Source organism: Netta rufina (genome assembly GCF_964035555.1).
Source record: "Netta rufina genome assembly, chromosome: 18".
Lineage (NCBI taxonomy): Eukaryota > Metazoa > Chordata > Aves > Anseriformes > Anatidae > Netta > Netta rufina.
In genome coordinates, this window is record NC_140142.1 from 8605090 (window position 1) to 8620743 (window position 15654).

Genomic DNA, 15654 nt, shown 5'->3' on the forward strand with positions numbered 1-15654 from the left:
AGTCCCCTGGATCCCATGGCTCAGAGACGGCCGGACAATCACACCTTGGGCTCTTGGATGCTACAGCTTAGGAGATGCTCCGTGCTCCCACAGCAGGCTGCAAGGGGTGTCAGAGCCATCTGCCCCCACACCCAGCCCTACCCCACGATGATCTCCCACCGCAGTGACGTGAGAGCCGCAGCGGAGCCGTCCCTCATATATGGTCATGAAGAGCGCTGGAGAAGTTCATTGGAGAGCTGGGCTGCGTCGGAGGGGAGATAAGTGCCGATAACGTCTAAAAAGGTGCTTACTGCTTTGATTGGCTCCTCTTGCAGCTGGGACAGCATCTGCACAGATATATTGCCCTCCCATCATCTCCATTTCCTTGTGGGTCCCCAGGAACTCCAGCAGCAGGGCCTTGCTGTCAGGACAGGAGCCTCAGGATGGGGACAGAGGGACTCCTGTCCCCTTGGGTGCTGTGGCTGCTCCTCTGGGTGCAGCCTTGCAGAGGTAAGTGGCACCTGCTTTCTTCAACAGATTGGGGCCAGTGGGCAGCTGTGCGGTCATTGGGATCCCTCTGGGAGTGGGGTTGCTTTGCAGGCACCACTGAAATGAGAGGCAGAAGGTGCTCGGTCCCTCATCCCTGTGTTTTAATCTGTGCCTGTCTGGGTGGGAGAGGGTAATCCATTTCCACAGCTCCCATGTATTTGGCAGACCATGCCTGGCTTCATTTCTAGAAACCTTGACCTTGGGTACCCTTTTGGGACCCCTATTTTCCCGGCACTGTCACCCTGGGTCTGGAGGACTCCCAGACAGTGAGAGTGGCCCTCAGTGATCTCCAGGGCACAGCCAATGTCTGGGATGTCCCGGAGGGGTTGTGTCCTGTTCCCTGCCCCTGGGATCTGGGGAAATACGGACTCCAGGAGTGCAGGTTGTGTCCCAGTAACAGAAGTGGACTGGAGCATCTGCACCCAGAAGTGGTAGAGAGGTGTCCTTCCTGGGGCCCTGGCTAAGCACAGGGACTGGTCTGACAGCAGGGACGGAGAAGGGACGCAGTTTGTTGGTATCCTTGTGATCAACTCAGTGCCCTGTGGGCACCCTAGAGATCCTGGGTAGGATAGTGTTATTGGGAGGTGCCTGTGACAGGCAATGAGCAATGGAAGCTGCTCAGGGGCATGGGGCTGTTTGTGGGACACTGGACTGGGGAGGAGTGGGAGCCCTGAGGAGGGCTGGGGGCTGTGTGGGGGTGGGTGGGGGCAGGGGGCCACTGGGGTGGGAGGAGGTGTTGAGGACTGTGGGGCAGCGAATGGCCCAGGGGTCTAGAGCTGGGTACCCCCAGCCAGCATAGCCCATGGGGAGTGGAGAGACACCCTCACACACTGCCCCAGGGACCGCACGTGGGGCAGGGCTCCCACCCTGGGACCTGTGACTCTTCTTGGGCAGGGGGCTCTCACAGACCCCCAGTATGGGGATTGAAGCTCTCCTGACCCTTCCTATGTTGGTGTTTGAAGGGGCTGCGGAGGTGAGGCTGGCGGATGGTGGCAGTCGCTGTGCTGGGAGAGTGGAGGTGAAACACCAGCATCAGTGGGGGACCGTGTGTGACGACTACTGGGACATCTTCGATGCTGCAGTGGTTTGTAGGCAGCTGGGCTGTGGGATTGCTCTTGAAGCTCTTCAGACAGCACAATTTGGGCCAGGATCTGGTTCCATTTGGATGGATGATGTTGAATGTAATGGCACTGAGTCTGCCCTGTCTGACTGCACCCACAGTGGGTGGGGTCAAGTAAACTGCTATCACGATGAGGACGCTGGAGTGATATGTTCAGGTAAGGATTGAACTTGTTCCCTATCTCTGGGACCAGGACAGTGAAAGGGACCTGGCTGTGACCTCAGGAAGCAACAAGTGGACACCAGAACATGGCTCTGTGTGTCAAGTTGCACTCTGAGCTGGGTCTGTCACTGCTGGTGTCCCTTGTCCCTGGGGAAAGCCCAGTGGGAGCACACCCAGCCTGGCCCTGAAGCTGGAGTAGCCAACCCTGGGGAGGTGTCTGGGGCTGGAAAAGGAAAGCCTTCACCCTTCCCCATTGTGCTGCCTGGTTCCCATCTTTCTCCTGCCGTTCACCCAGGCCCTGTCTGGCAGGCTGGTCCCTATGCCAGGGGAATCTAGAGCAGCTCCCCCAGCCACCAGCAGCCTCAGGGAAGGGCGTGCAATGGCCCAGGACTTTTGGGTTGTACCCCTGGCAGACAAGAGAACTGCGGCCAAAGCAGAGGGGCTGCTCAGAGGGCAGGAGCACTGGGCTTGAGCAGAAGAGCAGGGTGGCAGGCAGCACCTTGTTCCTGTCCCGAGGTCACCCCATGAGAGGTAACCTCTAGGGACATGGCCCCTCCAGGCCGTGCTGACCCACTGCCCAGCCTCTCCTGCCTACCCTGTGTGCCAGGGGCTGTGCCAGCACCTCTTGGCTCTCCTCAGTGCCTGCCCTCATACCAGGAGCTCGTGTCAGCCCAGGGCTGCTCTCTACCTGCTTTCCTGACCCATGTGTCAGGGGCCCTGACCTCTTTGTGCCATCAGCACCCACTGAGAGCTGCTGGGCTGGCCATGGAGCTCTGAATCTGGCCACCTCAGGGATGAGGTGGGAGGTGGGCACGGAAGAGCCAGAGGGCTCTGGGAACTCACAGGTCTCCTTGGTTGCTCCAGGATTTGTGCGGCTGGTCGGAGGGGACAGCCCCTGCTCAGGAAGTCTGGAGGTCCACGACAGGGACCAGTGGAAAGCTGTCTGTCACTCCCACTTTGGTGCCAAAGCTGCCGAGGTGGTGTGCAGGGAGCTGCAGTGTGGCACAGCCCTGTCTGTCCATGGGGCAGCTCAGCTGGGAGAAGGGGCCGGTCCTGTCTGGGACAGAGAGCTGCAGTGTGTGGGGAATGAATCCACCATCCTCTTCTGCCCCTGGGGGGCCTCCAAGGACAAGGCCTGCACCCACAGCAATGGCACTCATGTCACCTGCACACGTAAGGACTCGCGGTGGGATGATGGACACTGGGGTTGTAGTGGGGGAAGGAGAGCAGGGTGGGCACTGGGCTGTGCTGGCTGGGGGACAGGTGGGGTGAGGTGGTGGTCTGCATCCCTAAAATTAGAGTGCTGCAGGAGGAGAAAGGCACGCTGTCCCTTTGGCCTCTCCTGCAGATCCTGTGGGAACAAGAGCACAAATGTGGCCTCTCTCACCATCCTTTGTCCCCAGAGTACACAGATTTCAGGCTGGTGAACGGCAGCACAGCGTGTGAGGGCAGGGTGGAGGTGGAGGTGCTGGGGATGTGGGGGACCCTCTGTGCCTCCCGCTGGGACCTGTCGGACGCCCACGTTCTCTGTCGGCACCTCGGCTGTGGCTTTGCTGAGTCCATTCCTGGAGGAGGGCATTTTGGGAGAGGAACCGGCCCCGTCTGGAGAGACTCGTTCCACTGTGACGGGACTGAAGCCCACCTGGGGCAGTGCCCGGTGACTGCCCTGGGGGCCTCACCGTGCTCCCAGGAGAACGCTGCTGCTGTCATTTGCTCAGGTGAGTGCTGGGCAGTGCTGCAAAGTCCATTTGCCCCTGGACTGTGACACGGCCACACAAATTTGGGGACCCCATGGCAGCGCCAGGCTGAATTTCTGCTCTCACCAGGCCCGGCTCACAACATGTCTGTACGGCTGGTGGGCGGAGGGAGCCGGTGCGACGGGCGCGTGGAGGTCTTCCAGCACGGGACGTGGGGCAGAGTCCTGGATGAGCAGTGGGACATGCAGGAGGCCAGCGTGGTGTGCCGGCAGCTGCAGTGCAGAGAGGCAGAGGCAGCCTACACCCCCGTGAGGGCCGAGCGAGGATGGGGACCTGTGGGGCTGCGTGGGGTGCGGTGTGCAGGGCACGAGGCTGACCTGAGCCTCTGCAACACCTCCCTGCCTCAGAGCATGCCAACAGCAGGGATCATGGAGGACGTGGGGGTCGTCTGCTGGGGTGAGTGGTGCTGCACGTCCCCCAGGTTTGTGGCTGGGAGGGCAGCAAGCCACTGACAGCCGGGGTTCTCCCTGCTGCAGGGAGCCGGCGGGTCCGGCTGGCGGACGGGGCCGGGCGCTGTGCTGGGAGAGTGGAGATCTACTACCAGGGGCGCTGGGGCACCGTCTGTGACGACGCCTGGGACCTGGCCGACGCCGCCGTCGTTTGCCGCCAGCTGGGCTGCGGAGGGGCCCTGGAGGCAGCCGGCTCTGCTCGGTTTGGGGAGGGCTCCGGGCAGATCTGGCTGGATGGCGTCAACTGCTCCGGGGCCGAAGCTGCTCTCTGGGACTGCCCTGCCAAGGCCTGGGGGCAGCACAACTGCGGGCACAAGGAGGACGTGGGAGTCATCTGCTCAGGTCTGTGCTGGGAGCGGGGTTGGGAGCTGGGGCCAGTGAGGCCAGGGTGAGGGTAGAGCCAGGTAAGGCTAAGGCTATCAGTGTCTGACATCCAAGGATGTCCCTGGGGCCTTTCCTCCTTCCAGAGTTCATGGCCTTGAGGCTGGAGAACAGTGACGGCTGCTCCGGGCGCCTTCAGGTTTTCTACAACGGGACGTGGGGCAGCGTTTGCTCCAACTCCATGACCACCGAGACCGTGTCACTGGTGTGCAAGGAGCTGGGCTGCGGGAATGAGGGGGATTGGGAAATAATCTTACACTCTGCCAAGCTGTCTGGCACCGCATGGCTGGATCACGTGGAGTGTGGGAAGAGCAACAGCTCCTTCTGGCAGTGTCCCTCTGCTGCCTGGCATCTGCAGTCGTGTGATGACCTCCGAGAAGAGACCCACATCACCTGCAATGGTAAATCTGGTTTCTCAAGGCACCAGGTCCTGTTCCCCACTGGGTATGGTGAAATTCAGAGAAGGAACCCAGAGGAGCTTTGACTTCCTGCATTAGACCCTGTTGCTGCTGGTGGCACAAAGGTGACTTCAGCTCTCAGAGCCACCCAGGTTCACCAGCATCAGTCAACGGCCAGGCTGCCATCAGCTCCTGGGAATTTGGTGCATTTGAGAGGTGCCTGGTGCAGGTGATGGATAGGAAGAAGTATGGGGTTAGAGTCACCGTGCTTTGGAGAGGGTGCTAGTCAGGGGAGGAGTGGGAACCCTGTGCAGGACTGGGGGTGGTATGTGGGTGAGCATGGGCAGGGGCAGGGGGCCAATGGGGTGGGAAGAGGGGGTTATGAGGGCTCTGGGCAGCAAATGGCCCAGAAGGGCTGTAGTTGGGCACCCCCAGAGCAGTCTTAGGGATATAGTTTAGTGGGGACTGTTAGCGTTAGGTCAGAGGTTGGACTCGATGATCTTGAGGTCTCTTCCAACCTAGAAATTCTGTGATTCTGTGATTCTGTGATTCAGTGCAGCCCATGGGCAGAGGAAGAATCCCCCCAACACTCCAGTGACAATCAGTGGGGACAGGGCTCCCACCCTGGGGCCTGTGACTGCCTGGGCAGCAGAGGGAGCACTCACAGACCCACCTTGTGGGGCTCAAAGGTCTCCTGACCCTTCCTGTGTTGGTGTTTGAAGGGGCTGCAGAGGTGAGGCTGGCGGATGGTGGCAGTCGCTGTGCTGGGAGAGTGGAGGTGAAACACCGGGGTCAGTGGGGGACCGTGTGCAGCGACCGCTGGGACATGACCGATGCTGCAGTGGTTTGTAGGCAGCTGGGCTGTGGGGTTGCTCTCGAAGCTCCTCGAAATGCACACTTTGGACCAGGATCTGGTTCCATTTGGATGGATGATGTTCACTGTAATGGCAAGGAGTCTGCCCTGTCTGACTGCACACACAATGGCTGGGGTCAAACAGGCTGCGATCACAGCTGGGATGCTGGAGTGACATGTTCAGGTAAGGACTGAACTTGTTCCCTACCTCTGGGATGAGGACACTCCTAAGGGACCTGGCTGTGACCTCAGGAAGCAACAAGTGGACACCAGAACATGGCTCTGTGTGTCAAGTTGCACTCTGAGCTGGGTCTGTCACTGCTGGTGTCCCTTGTCCCTGGGGAAAGCCCAGTGGGAGCACACCCAGTCTGGTCATGAGGCTGGAGCAGCCAACCCTGGGGAGGTGCCCGGGGCTGGGAGAGGAAAGCCCCCACCCTTCCCCACTGTGCTGCCTGGTTCCCATCTTTCTCTTCCATTCACCCAGGCCCTGTCTGGCAGGCTGGTCCCTATGCCAGGGGAATCTAGAGCAGCTCCCCCAGCCACCAGCAGCCTCAGGGAAGGGCGTGCAATGGCCCAGGACTTTTGGGTTGTACCCCTGGCAGACAAGAGAACTGCGGCCAAAGCAGAGGGGCTACTCAGAGGGCAGGAGCACTGGGCTTGCACAGAGGAGCAGGGAGGCAGGCAGCACCTTGTTCCTGTCCCGAGGTCACCCCATGAGAGGTAACCTCTAGGGACATGGCCCCTCCAGGCCGTGCTGACCCACTGCCCAGCCTCTCCTGCCTACCCTGTGTGCCAGGGGCTGTGCCAACACCTTCTGGCTCTCCTTGGTGCCTGCCCTCATACCAGGAGCATGTGTCAGCCCAGGGCTGCTCTCTGCCTGCTCTTTTGCTCTGTGTGTGGCTGGTGGATGGGGTCATCCATGCCCAGCACCACACTTTGTCCCTGTCTGAGGACCCCCCCTTTACCTGCTCCCTGGATGTGCCCCATTCTAACAGCAGCTCCACCAGAGCTGCAGCAGCCCGTGGGAACAGGGGACTTTTTTTGAAGCTCCAAGGGGTTCCTCAGCCTGGCCTGAGCCCGGTGGGGCAGAGCCAACTGCAGCAGCCCCCAGTGCCTGGGCCCATTTCCATGGGTCCACATGCTCTGAGTGCTGCAGTGCTGGGGCCGGTGCTGGGCAGCCCAGGGACTCCGGGTAGCAGCAGTTTGTCTGAGCGGTGCCTGCAGCTGGGGGCTGGGAGAGAGGGCAGCCCATGGGTGCTGCGCAGGATTCAGAGGATCATCAAGGAGGGGGGGGGGGCTGACCTCTTTGTGCCATCAGCACCCACTGAGAGCTGCTGGGATGGCCGTGGAGCTCTGAATCTGGCCACTTTAGGGATGAGGTGGGAGGTGGGCATGGAAGTGCCAGAGGGCTCTGGGAACTCACAGGTCTCCTTGGTTGCTCCAGGATTTGTGCGGCTGGTCGGAGGGGACAGCCCCTGCTCAGGAAGTCTGGAGGTCCACGACAGGGACCAGTGGAAAGCTGTCTGTCACTCCCACTTTGGTGCCAAAGCTGCCGAGGTGGTGTGCAGGGAGCTGCAGTGTGGCACAGCCCTGTCTGTCCATGGGGCAGCTCAGCTGGGAGAAGGGGCCGGTCCTGTCTGGGACAGAGAACTGCAGTGTGTGGGGAATGAATCCACCATCCTCTTCTGCCCCACGGGGGCTGCCAGGGACAAGGCCTGCACCCACAGCAATGGCACTCATGTCACCTGCACACGTAAGGACTTGGGGTGGAATGATGGCCACTGGGGTTGTGGTGGGAGCAGGAGAGCAGGGTGGGCACTGGGCTGTGCTGGTTGGGAGACAGGTGGGGTTAGGTGGTGGTCTGCATCCCCAAAATTAGAGTGCTGCAGGAGGAGAAAGGCACGCTGTCCCTTCGGCCTCTCCTGCAGCTCCTGTGGGAACAAGAGCACAAATGTGGCCTCTCTCACCCTCCTTTGTCCTTGAGTACACAGGATTCAGGCTGGTGAACGGCAGCACAGCGTGTGAGGGCAGGGTGGAGGTGGAGGTGCTGGGGATGTGGGGGACCCTCTGTGCCTCCCGCTGGGACCTGTCGGACGCCCACGTTCTCTGTCGGCACCTCGGCTGTGGCTTTGCTGAGTCCATTCCTGGAGGAGGGCATTTTGGGAGAGGAACCGGCCCCGTCTGGAGAGACTCGTTCCACTGTGACGGGACTGAAGCCCACCTGGGGCAGTGCCCGGTGACTGCCCTGGGGGCCTCACCGTGCTCCCAGGAGAACGCTGCTGCTGTCATTTGCTCAGGTGAGTGCTGGGCAGTGCTGCAAAGTCCATTTGCCCCTGGACTGTGACACGGCCACACAAATTTGGGGACCCCATGGCAGCGCCAGGCTGAATTTCTGCTCTCACCAGGCCCGGCTCACAACATGTCTGTACGGCTGGTGGGCGGAGGGAGCCGGTGCGACGGGCGCGTGGAGGTCTTCCAGCACGGGACGTGGGGCAGAGTCCTGGATGAGCAGTGGGACATGCAGGAGGCCAGCGTGGTGTGCCGGCAGCTGCAGTGCGGAGAGGCAGAGGCAGCCTACACCCCCATGAGGGCCGAGCGAGGGCTGGGCCCCGTGGGGCTGCGTGGGGTGCGGTGTGCAGGGCACGAGGCTGACCTGAGCCTCTGCAACACCTCCCTGCCTCAGAGCATGCCAACAGCAGGGATCATGGAGGACGTGGGGGTCGTGTGCCGGGGTGAGTGGTGCTCCACATCCCCCAGGTTTGTGGCTGGGAGGGCAGCAAGCCACTGACAGTCGGGGTTCTCCCTGCTGCAGGGAGCCGGCAGGTCCGGCTGGCGGACGGGGCCGGGCGCTGTGCCGGGAGAGTGGAGATCTACTACCAGGGGCGCTGGGGCACCGTCTGCGACGACGCCTGGGACCTGGCCGACGCCGCCGTTGTTTGCCGCCAGCTGGGCTGCGGAGGGGCCCTGGAGGCAGCCGGCTCTGCTCGGTTTGGGGAGGGCTCCGGGCAGATCTGGCTGGATGGTGTCAACTGCTCCGGGGCCGAAGCTGCTCTCTGGGACTGCCCTGCCAAGGCCTGGGGGCAGCACAACTGCAGGCACAAGGAGGACGCGGGAGTCATCTGTTCAGGTCTGTGCTGTGAGCTGGGAGGAAAGCTGGGGCCAGTGAGGCCAGGGTGAGGGTAGAGCCAGGTAAGGCTAAGGCTATCAGTGTCTGACATCCAAGGACATCCCTGGGGCCTTTCCTCCTTCCAGAGTTCATGGCCTTGAGGCTGGAGAACAGCGACGGCTGCTCCGGGCGCCTTCAGGTTTTCTACAACGGGACGTGGGGCAGCGTTTGCTCCAACTCCATGACCACCGAGACCGTGTCACTGGTGTGCAAGGAGCTGGGCTGCGGGAATGAGGGGGATTGGGAAATAATCTTAAACTCTGCCAAGCTGTCTGGCACCGCATGGCTGGATCACGTGGAGTGTGGGAAGAGCAACAGCTCCTTCTGGCAGTGTCCCTCTGCTGCCTGGGATCCGCAGTCGTGTGATGACAGCCGAGAAGAGACCCACATCACCTGCAATGGTAAATCTGGTTTCTCAAGGCACCAGGTCCACTTCCCCACTGGGTATGGTGAAATTCAGAGAAGGAACCCAGAGGGGCTTTGACTTCCTGCATTAGACCCTGTTGCTGCTGGTGGCACAAAGGTGACTTCAGCTCTCAGAGCCACCCATGCCCACCAGCAGCAGTCAACATGTGGGCTGCCCTCAGCCCCTAGGGGATGCAGAGGCATCTCCACGCAAGGTCTGAGAGGAGACCATGCAGGGCTTTCAGGAGTCCCCCCTCCAGGGACAGCCTCCTGCTGCTCTGTGAACCAGGGACCTTGTGGGGCCAAGCACTTGGGTCCCCCATGCAGTGACGTGTGGGAGGAATGAATGGGGATCTGCTGCTGCCCTGAGCCAGCATGGGGATGTGCGAGCAGAGGTCAGCCCTGCTTTCTTCTGCATGACCCCGAGAGCAGCCCTTTTCAGCCCAACTTCTCTTTCCTTTGGGACACGGACAGAAAGGCCGCAGGTGGCTGCATGCCCCAACTCCACCAGCTGCACAGGTAGGGAGCTGCCCCTGCACGTGCCCCCCTTACCTGGCAGGGCTCCCCCAGTTGTCCTGGTGCCATGGGACATTGCTGCCTCCCCAGACAGGGAGAAGATCCGCACCGTGGGAGGCAAGGACGGCTGCTCGGGCAGAGTGGAGATCTGGCACCGCGGCACCTGGGGGACGCTGTGTGACAATGCCTGGGACATGCGGGATGCCGAGGTGGCGTGCAGGCAGCTGGGCTGTGGCCCCGCGGTCTATGCCCTGGGCCAGGCTGCTGCTGGAGAGGGGACGGGCCCCATGTGGCTGATGGAGTGCAGGGGGACGGAGCTGTCTCTGCAGGACTGCTGGGCCCAGCCAGGGGACAGCGGTGCCTGCCAGCATAAGGCAGATGCGGCTGTGCATTGCTCAGGTGAGCAGTGGGGCTGGGAGACATGGCTGGGGGCTTGGCAAGGAGCTGGCTTGGGCGTCTGCCCTGATGGATCCTGGCATGGCCCCAGTGCTGGCCTGAGCAAGGGTGTCCCTGCAGAGTGGGAGGCTGGTGTTGGGTGGGGAGCAGCCTCTGTGGGGCTGGATGTGCCAGCACATCCCCTGGGCTGCCTGCACTGTCCTGTGAGCAGCCCAGAGCAGTGGTGCTGGGCCCAGTCCCTGCCACCCTGCCCAGCCCCACAGGAGGGACAATTCAGGTGGCAAATTTTGGGGTCATTTGCCAGGGAGGCTGCCTGGTGCCACAGCCCCAGCCTCTCAGCCCAGCTCTCCTTCTGCTCCCCTGCAGCTGCACCCAGGACAGCAACATCCTCCCCACAAGCAGGTAAGCTGTCCTTCCCCAGGGCTGGGTCTGCCCACAGAGAAGCTGTGACCTACAGCCAGGGGAAGGGGCTCCTTGCTGGGCTGTGAGACTCCCAGGAAATTGAGGGAGATGGGAGAAGTCTGTGATGGACCCAGCAGGGTGGGAGCTGCCCCATCACCCAGCCCTGTCCCCCCCAGACCCTGCTGCCTTCTGTGGTCAGCAGTGGCTTATCCTGTCCCCAGCCTCTCCCTTGTCTGATGCTGCCCCTGCCATGTTTCTGCCCATGCAGATCCCCCACGGGGCCGTCCAACCACCAGCAGCGATAGAATCTCGGTGCCTGTCGTCATCTGCATCATCCTGGGGGCCCTCCTCTGCCTGCTCCTGGCCGTCCTGGCTGGGCAGGTGCGAAGCGCCAGGGCTCGGCGCAGAGGTGGGTCCTTCCCCAGTGGTCCTGGGGGGCAGATGCCTCCTGGCAGGGATGGGGGTGTTGGTGTCCTGGGGCACAGAAACAGAGCCATGTGCTGCCTCCTGCCCCATGTGCTGCCCCACTGACTGACAGACGAACATCAAGGGGTGGAGAGAGTCCAGACCCTGGGGCATCAGTTCTGGGGTGAGGAGAGAAATGTGAGAGCTGGGCTGGGTGAGAAGGGGAAGATGCACTGCTGGCAGTCCTCTGAGCAGCTCTGGCAGGAGGAGCATGGGGCAGCGGGGTCCATCACTGTGGTGTCAGCCACCCCCAACAGGACACGGGCTGTGCTATTGATGTGTGGGGCAGAGATAGAGCAGCTCCATGAGAAGGGGAAATGAGGGAATTGGTGCAGGGTCTGCACTCGGACATGACCCGGGGACCAAAGGGGCACAAGGGCTGTTTCCAAAGGGATGGTGCAAGGCTGATGCTGCCCCAGACCATCTCCATGGGGATGCTGCCCTCCATGGGGATGTGGTTGCAGTGCCAACACAACACAGAGGGGTTGTGCTGTGGGGACAGCCCTGTGCTGGCCTAGGGAATGGGGCTGAGGGAACCCAGTGGGGTCCTGTCCCTCTCTGCCCATCCCCAGACCAGCCTTGCCTCTGTCCCCAGGCTCTGGGAGAGCTGGGGAGCCCTTCCCTGAGGCCGTGTACGAGGAGATCGCTTACAGCCTGGCGTGGGAGAAGCAGGCGAGGTTCAGTCTCTCAGGTGGGTGTATGTTCATGAAGGGGATCTTTCTCCCTACCCCAGACCAGGGCTGTCCCCTGCAACTCCTGCCAATGGTTGGACCATGGGATCTGTGGGAGTGATCCAGGTGTTGGCCCCCACAGAGGAGCTTCCTCCACACCAGCTCTGCCCATCCCAGAGGGGACAGCCCCTCTCTGCCTGGCCCTGCACCCTGGGTACATCCAAGGGCTGAGCGAAGGGGCTGTCCCAGGGCAGCTCTGGGAGCCCCTACGGGATGGGCTCATCCCAGGGTAGCAGGGGTGGTCTCCCCCCCACTCTGACCCAGTGCTGTGGTTGCCCATCCCCAGCAGTGCTGACCACAAGATGGGGCAGCAGGGCTCATCCCACAGCACCCACTGCAGCTCTCTGCAGCCTCCTTTTCAGAGGGGTCCCTGCCCCAGCTGAAGCCCTACCCCAGGCACAGAGAGGAGGAGGATGGTCTGGGGCCAGCCCCAGGGATTGGAGGGGGAGGGAGAGGAAGGGCTCTATCTCTCCTCCCAGAAGACAGACAGACAGCAGTGCCACTGAGTGCCGCCATCAGAGCTGGAAGGACGAGGGCTCTTCTTTGGCCCTGACACCAGCAGCATGTCAGCCCTGTGTCCCTGCATGCCCTCCCACCCTCTGCTCTGCAGAACGTCTCTTCTCACTGCCACCACCTCTCCTCTCCTTTCAGATGTCCCTGTCCTGCCTGGAGGTGACCCAGTGGATGGCTACGATGATGCTGAGGAGGTTTCTGACCCTGGGGAGCATCCTTTCCCTGGGCAGGGGGACTGGGAAGTGCCCAGGACACCAGAGGAAGGAGATGGGCCCAGGAATACAGCCACAGGTGAGAGGGCAATGCAGCACTGCCACTTCCTAGGTGCCAATCCCAGGGCCAGGAGAATCCATGAAATATTTAGAGCCTGATCTCCTGAAATGGAGAACCTGTCCTGAGATATTTTGGGGGGCTGGGAGAATGGGCCGAGTGTCTCAGGCTGGTGTGGAGGGGGAAGGTGTTGTACAGCCCTGAGGAGCACCCCACAGGCCCAACCACAGCAGCCTGCCTTGATGCTTACAGAGGGAAGCCTGCGCTCCCGGAGAAGTGCTGGGCACCCTGGAGCTGAGGGAGACACCTTGTCCCCTTTTCTGGTACACATGTGCTATGACGATGCTGAAGAGGTGTCTCTGGCATGTCCCCATGAGGACACCCAGGATGTGACACCAGAGCCACCTGCACAAGTGTCCCAGAGCTCCAGGCCAGCAGAGCCCAACCCTGCCGAGCAGCTGGTTGCAACCAGGAAGGAGGAGAGCTCAGTGCCACTGGGAGAGCCGTGAGTGCCAGGGAACGGTCTCCCTTTTCCAGCAGTCTGCAGACACACATGGGTATTTCCCCTCTTGGTATTCCCTGTTTTTGTGCTTTGTGCTGGCAAATGTTTATATTAAAACATTCTGGGGGCTTTGCCCCAGGCCCAGTGTTTCCCTGCCCAGGTGTCGGGGTCTCTCTCTGAGGCTAACCAATTGAAGTAGAGCTCAAAGATGCAATAGTGGGGAATGGTCATTTCTTGGGACCAAGAGGGTTGGGATCAGGCTGGGGGGCTGCCACAACCCCCAGTGCCTAGACACTATTCCTACTGACAGAGGCATTTCCATCCTGCCAGCCACAGGCAGTTTCCAGCAAAAGTGGCTCTATGTGATGTCCCATGATGCACTCGCTGGTAGCACCCATCTTCTACAGCCTTGGGCCCCCGTGGAACCCAGGGATGACTGTCCAGAACCCACAGACAGAAGAACCTCTCCTGCAGGATCAGAGTGGTGAGAAGTGTTGGACCCCTGGGCAGGACTTAGTACCCATACTGCCCTCCCTGATCCTGCTGGTAGGTCCTCCCCAGCTCTTCCCCAGCAGGCGCCTCTGTTGCAGGCTGAGAGATGTTTTTGGTAGTAGGGTGGTGGGCTGCAGGGGGTGCTGGATGGTCTGGAACATCTGTTTGATCCATTTGTGTCAGCTGTCCTAGCTGTGTCAGGGACACTTTCCTCAAAATCAGGTTGCTCAAAGCCCCATCCAGCCTGGCCTTGAATGCTTCTAGGGATGGGACACCATCCAACAACCTTTCCGGGCAACCTCCTGCAGTGCCTCACCACCCTCAGAGTAAATGATTTCTTCTGAATATCTAATCTCAATCTACCTTCTTTGAGTTTAAAGCTATTTCCCCTTGTCCTATTACTACATCCTCTAATAAATTCTCTCTCTCCAGCTTTCCTTTATGCCCTCTGGAGCTACTGGAAGGTTGCTCTACGTTCTTCCTAGGGCCTTCTGTTCTTAATTCCCCCTCTTCTCCCTCTTCACAGGAGAGATGCTCCAGCCCTCTTATCATTTTTGTGGCCCTCCTCTGGACTTGCTCCAATGGGTCCATGTCTTTCTCACGTTGGGGATCCCAGAGCTGAACACACTATGTTAAGTGGGGTCTCACAAGAGCAGAAGAGAAAGTGAGAATCATCTCCCCTGACCTTCTGGCTATGTTTATTCTGATGCAGCCCCGGATTTTGCTTTCAGGGCTACAAGTGCGTATTGCTTACACACATTGAGTTTTTGAAGCACCATACTCCCAGGACCCTCTCCTCAAGGCTGCTCTCACTCCCTTCTCCACCCAGCTTGTATTTATGCACAGGACTGCTTCAACCCATGTGTGGGACTTTACACTCAGCCTTGTTGAAGTTCATGAGTTTCACACAGGCCCACCTCTCAAGCCTGTCATGGCCCCATTAGATGACACCCCTTCCCTCCAGCACACTGATTGCTGTCATCAGCAAACTCGCTGAGGGTGCACTCAATCCCACTGCCCATGTCACCAATAAAGATGTGAAATTGTGCCAGTCCCAGTACCAAGCCCTGAAGAACACCATTCGTAACAGATCTCCACTTGGACATAGATCTGTTGACCACAACCCTGTGAGTGCGACCATCCAGACAATTCCTTATATCCACTGAGTGGTCCATCTGTCAGATCCATGTCTCTCCAATTTAGAGACAGGAATGCCACAGGGATATGTCAAACACTTTGCACGAATCAGGTAGATGATGTCAGTTACTTTTCTCTTACCCACAAACACCGTAACACCATTGCAGTAGGCCTACAGATATGTCAGGCACGCTCTGCCCTTAGTGAAGACACGTTGGCTGTCACCAATCACCTCTTTATTTGTCATATGCCTTAGCCGAGTTTCCAGGAGGATCTGTTCCATGATCTTGTTGGGCTCAGAGGTGGGTCTGACTGGGCTAGACTTCCCTGGGCCTACTTTTATTCCCTTTTAAAAAGTGGAGGTTATGTTCTCTGTGTTACAATCAGTAGAAACTTCACTGCACAGCCACCACTTTTCAAATATGATGAGTAGTGGCTTTGCAACTTCATCTGCCAGTTCCCTCAAGACTCTGGGATTCATCTCACCTAGTCCCGTGGACTTGTGCACCTTCTGTTTCCTCAGATACTCCCAAAACTGATCTTCTACAGTAGGTGGTTCTCTCTCCCAGTCCCTGCCTTTGCCTTCTGGGACTTGGATGGTGTAGCTGGAGCTATTCCAGTGAAGAATGAGGCAAAGAACTCATTGAGTACCTCAGCCTTCTCCACATCCCGGGTAACCAGGTCTCCTGTTTCCTTCTGGAGAGGGTCCATGTTTTCCCTAGTCTTCCTTTTATCACTGACGTACTTATAGAAGCCCTTCTTGTTGCCCTTGAACATCCTATCTAGATTCAATTTTACCATAGCCTTAGCTTTCCAGACTTGATCCCTGGCTGCTCAGGTGATGTCTCTGCATTCCTCTCAGGTTAGCTGCCCTTGCTTCCACTTTCTGCAACCTTCTATGGTGGTTTTATACAGGTGGGCATCTGAGCTTCATCACAGCTGCTCTATCACTCCCCCTCCTCTAAGGGAAAGGAGGAGAAAATATGATGAAACCAGTTCAAATGTTGAGAT

The 15654-nt window shown here is 59.6% G+C and overlaps 1 protein-coding gene across 1 annotated transcript; it reads left to right on the top strand.

The window, feature by feature from the left end:
* Positions 1-1444: 1444 nt before the first annotated feature.
* On the top strand, positions 1445-14672 carry LOC311216371 (antigen WC1.1-like; the record flags this gene model as incomplete). Its single annotated transcript, XM_084297914.1, has 19 exons — positions 1445-1805; positions 2675-2812; positions 3214-3528; positions 3637-3963; positions 4044-4358; positions 4484-4798; positions 5518-5832; positions 7093-7230; positions 7640-7945; positions 8054-8380; positions 8461-8775; positions 8901-9258; positions 9779-10134; positions 10498-10533; positions 10802-10942; positions 11594-11689; positions 12381-12533; positions 13406-13560; positions 14451-14672. The coding sequence occupies 19 exons, from the start codon at positions 1445-1447 to the stop codon at positions 14670-14672; spliced, it is 4689 nt and encodes a 1562-aa protein (XP_084154040.1).
* Positions 14673-15654: the final 982 nt, after the last annotated feature.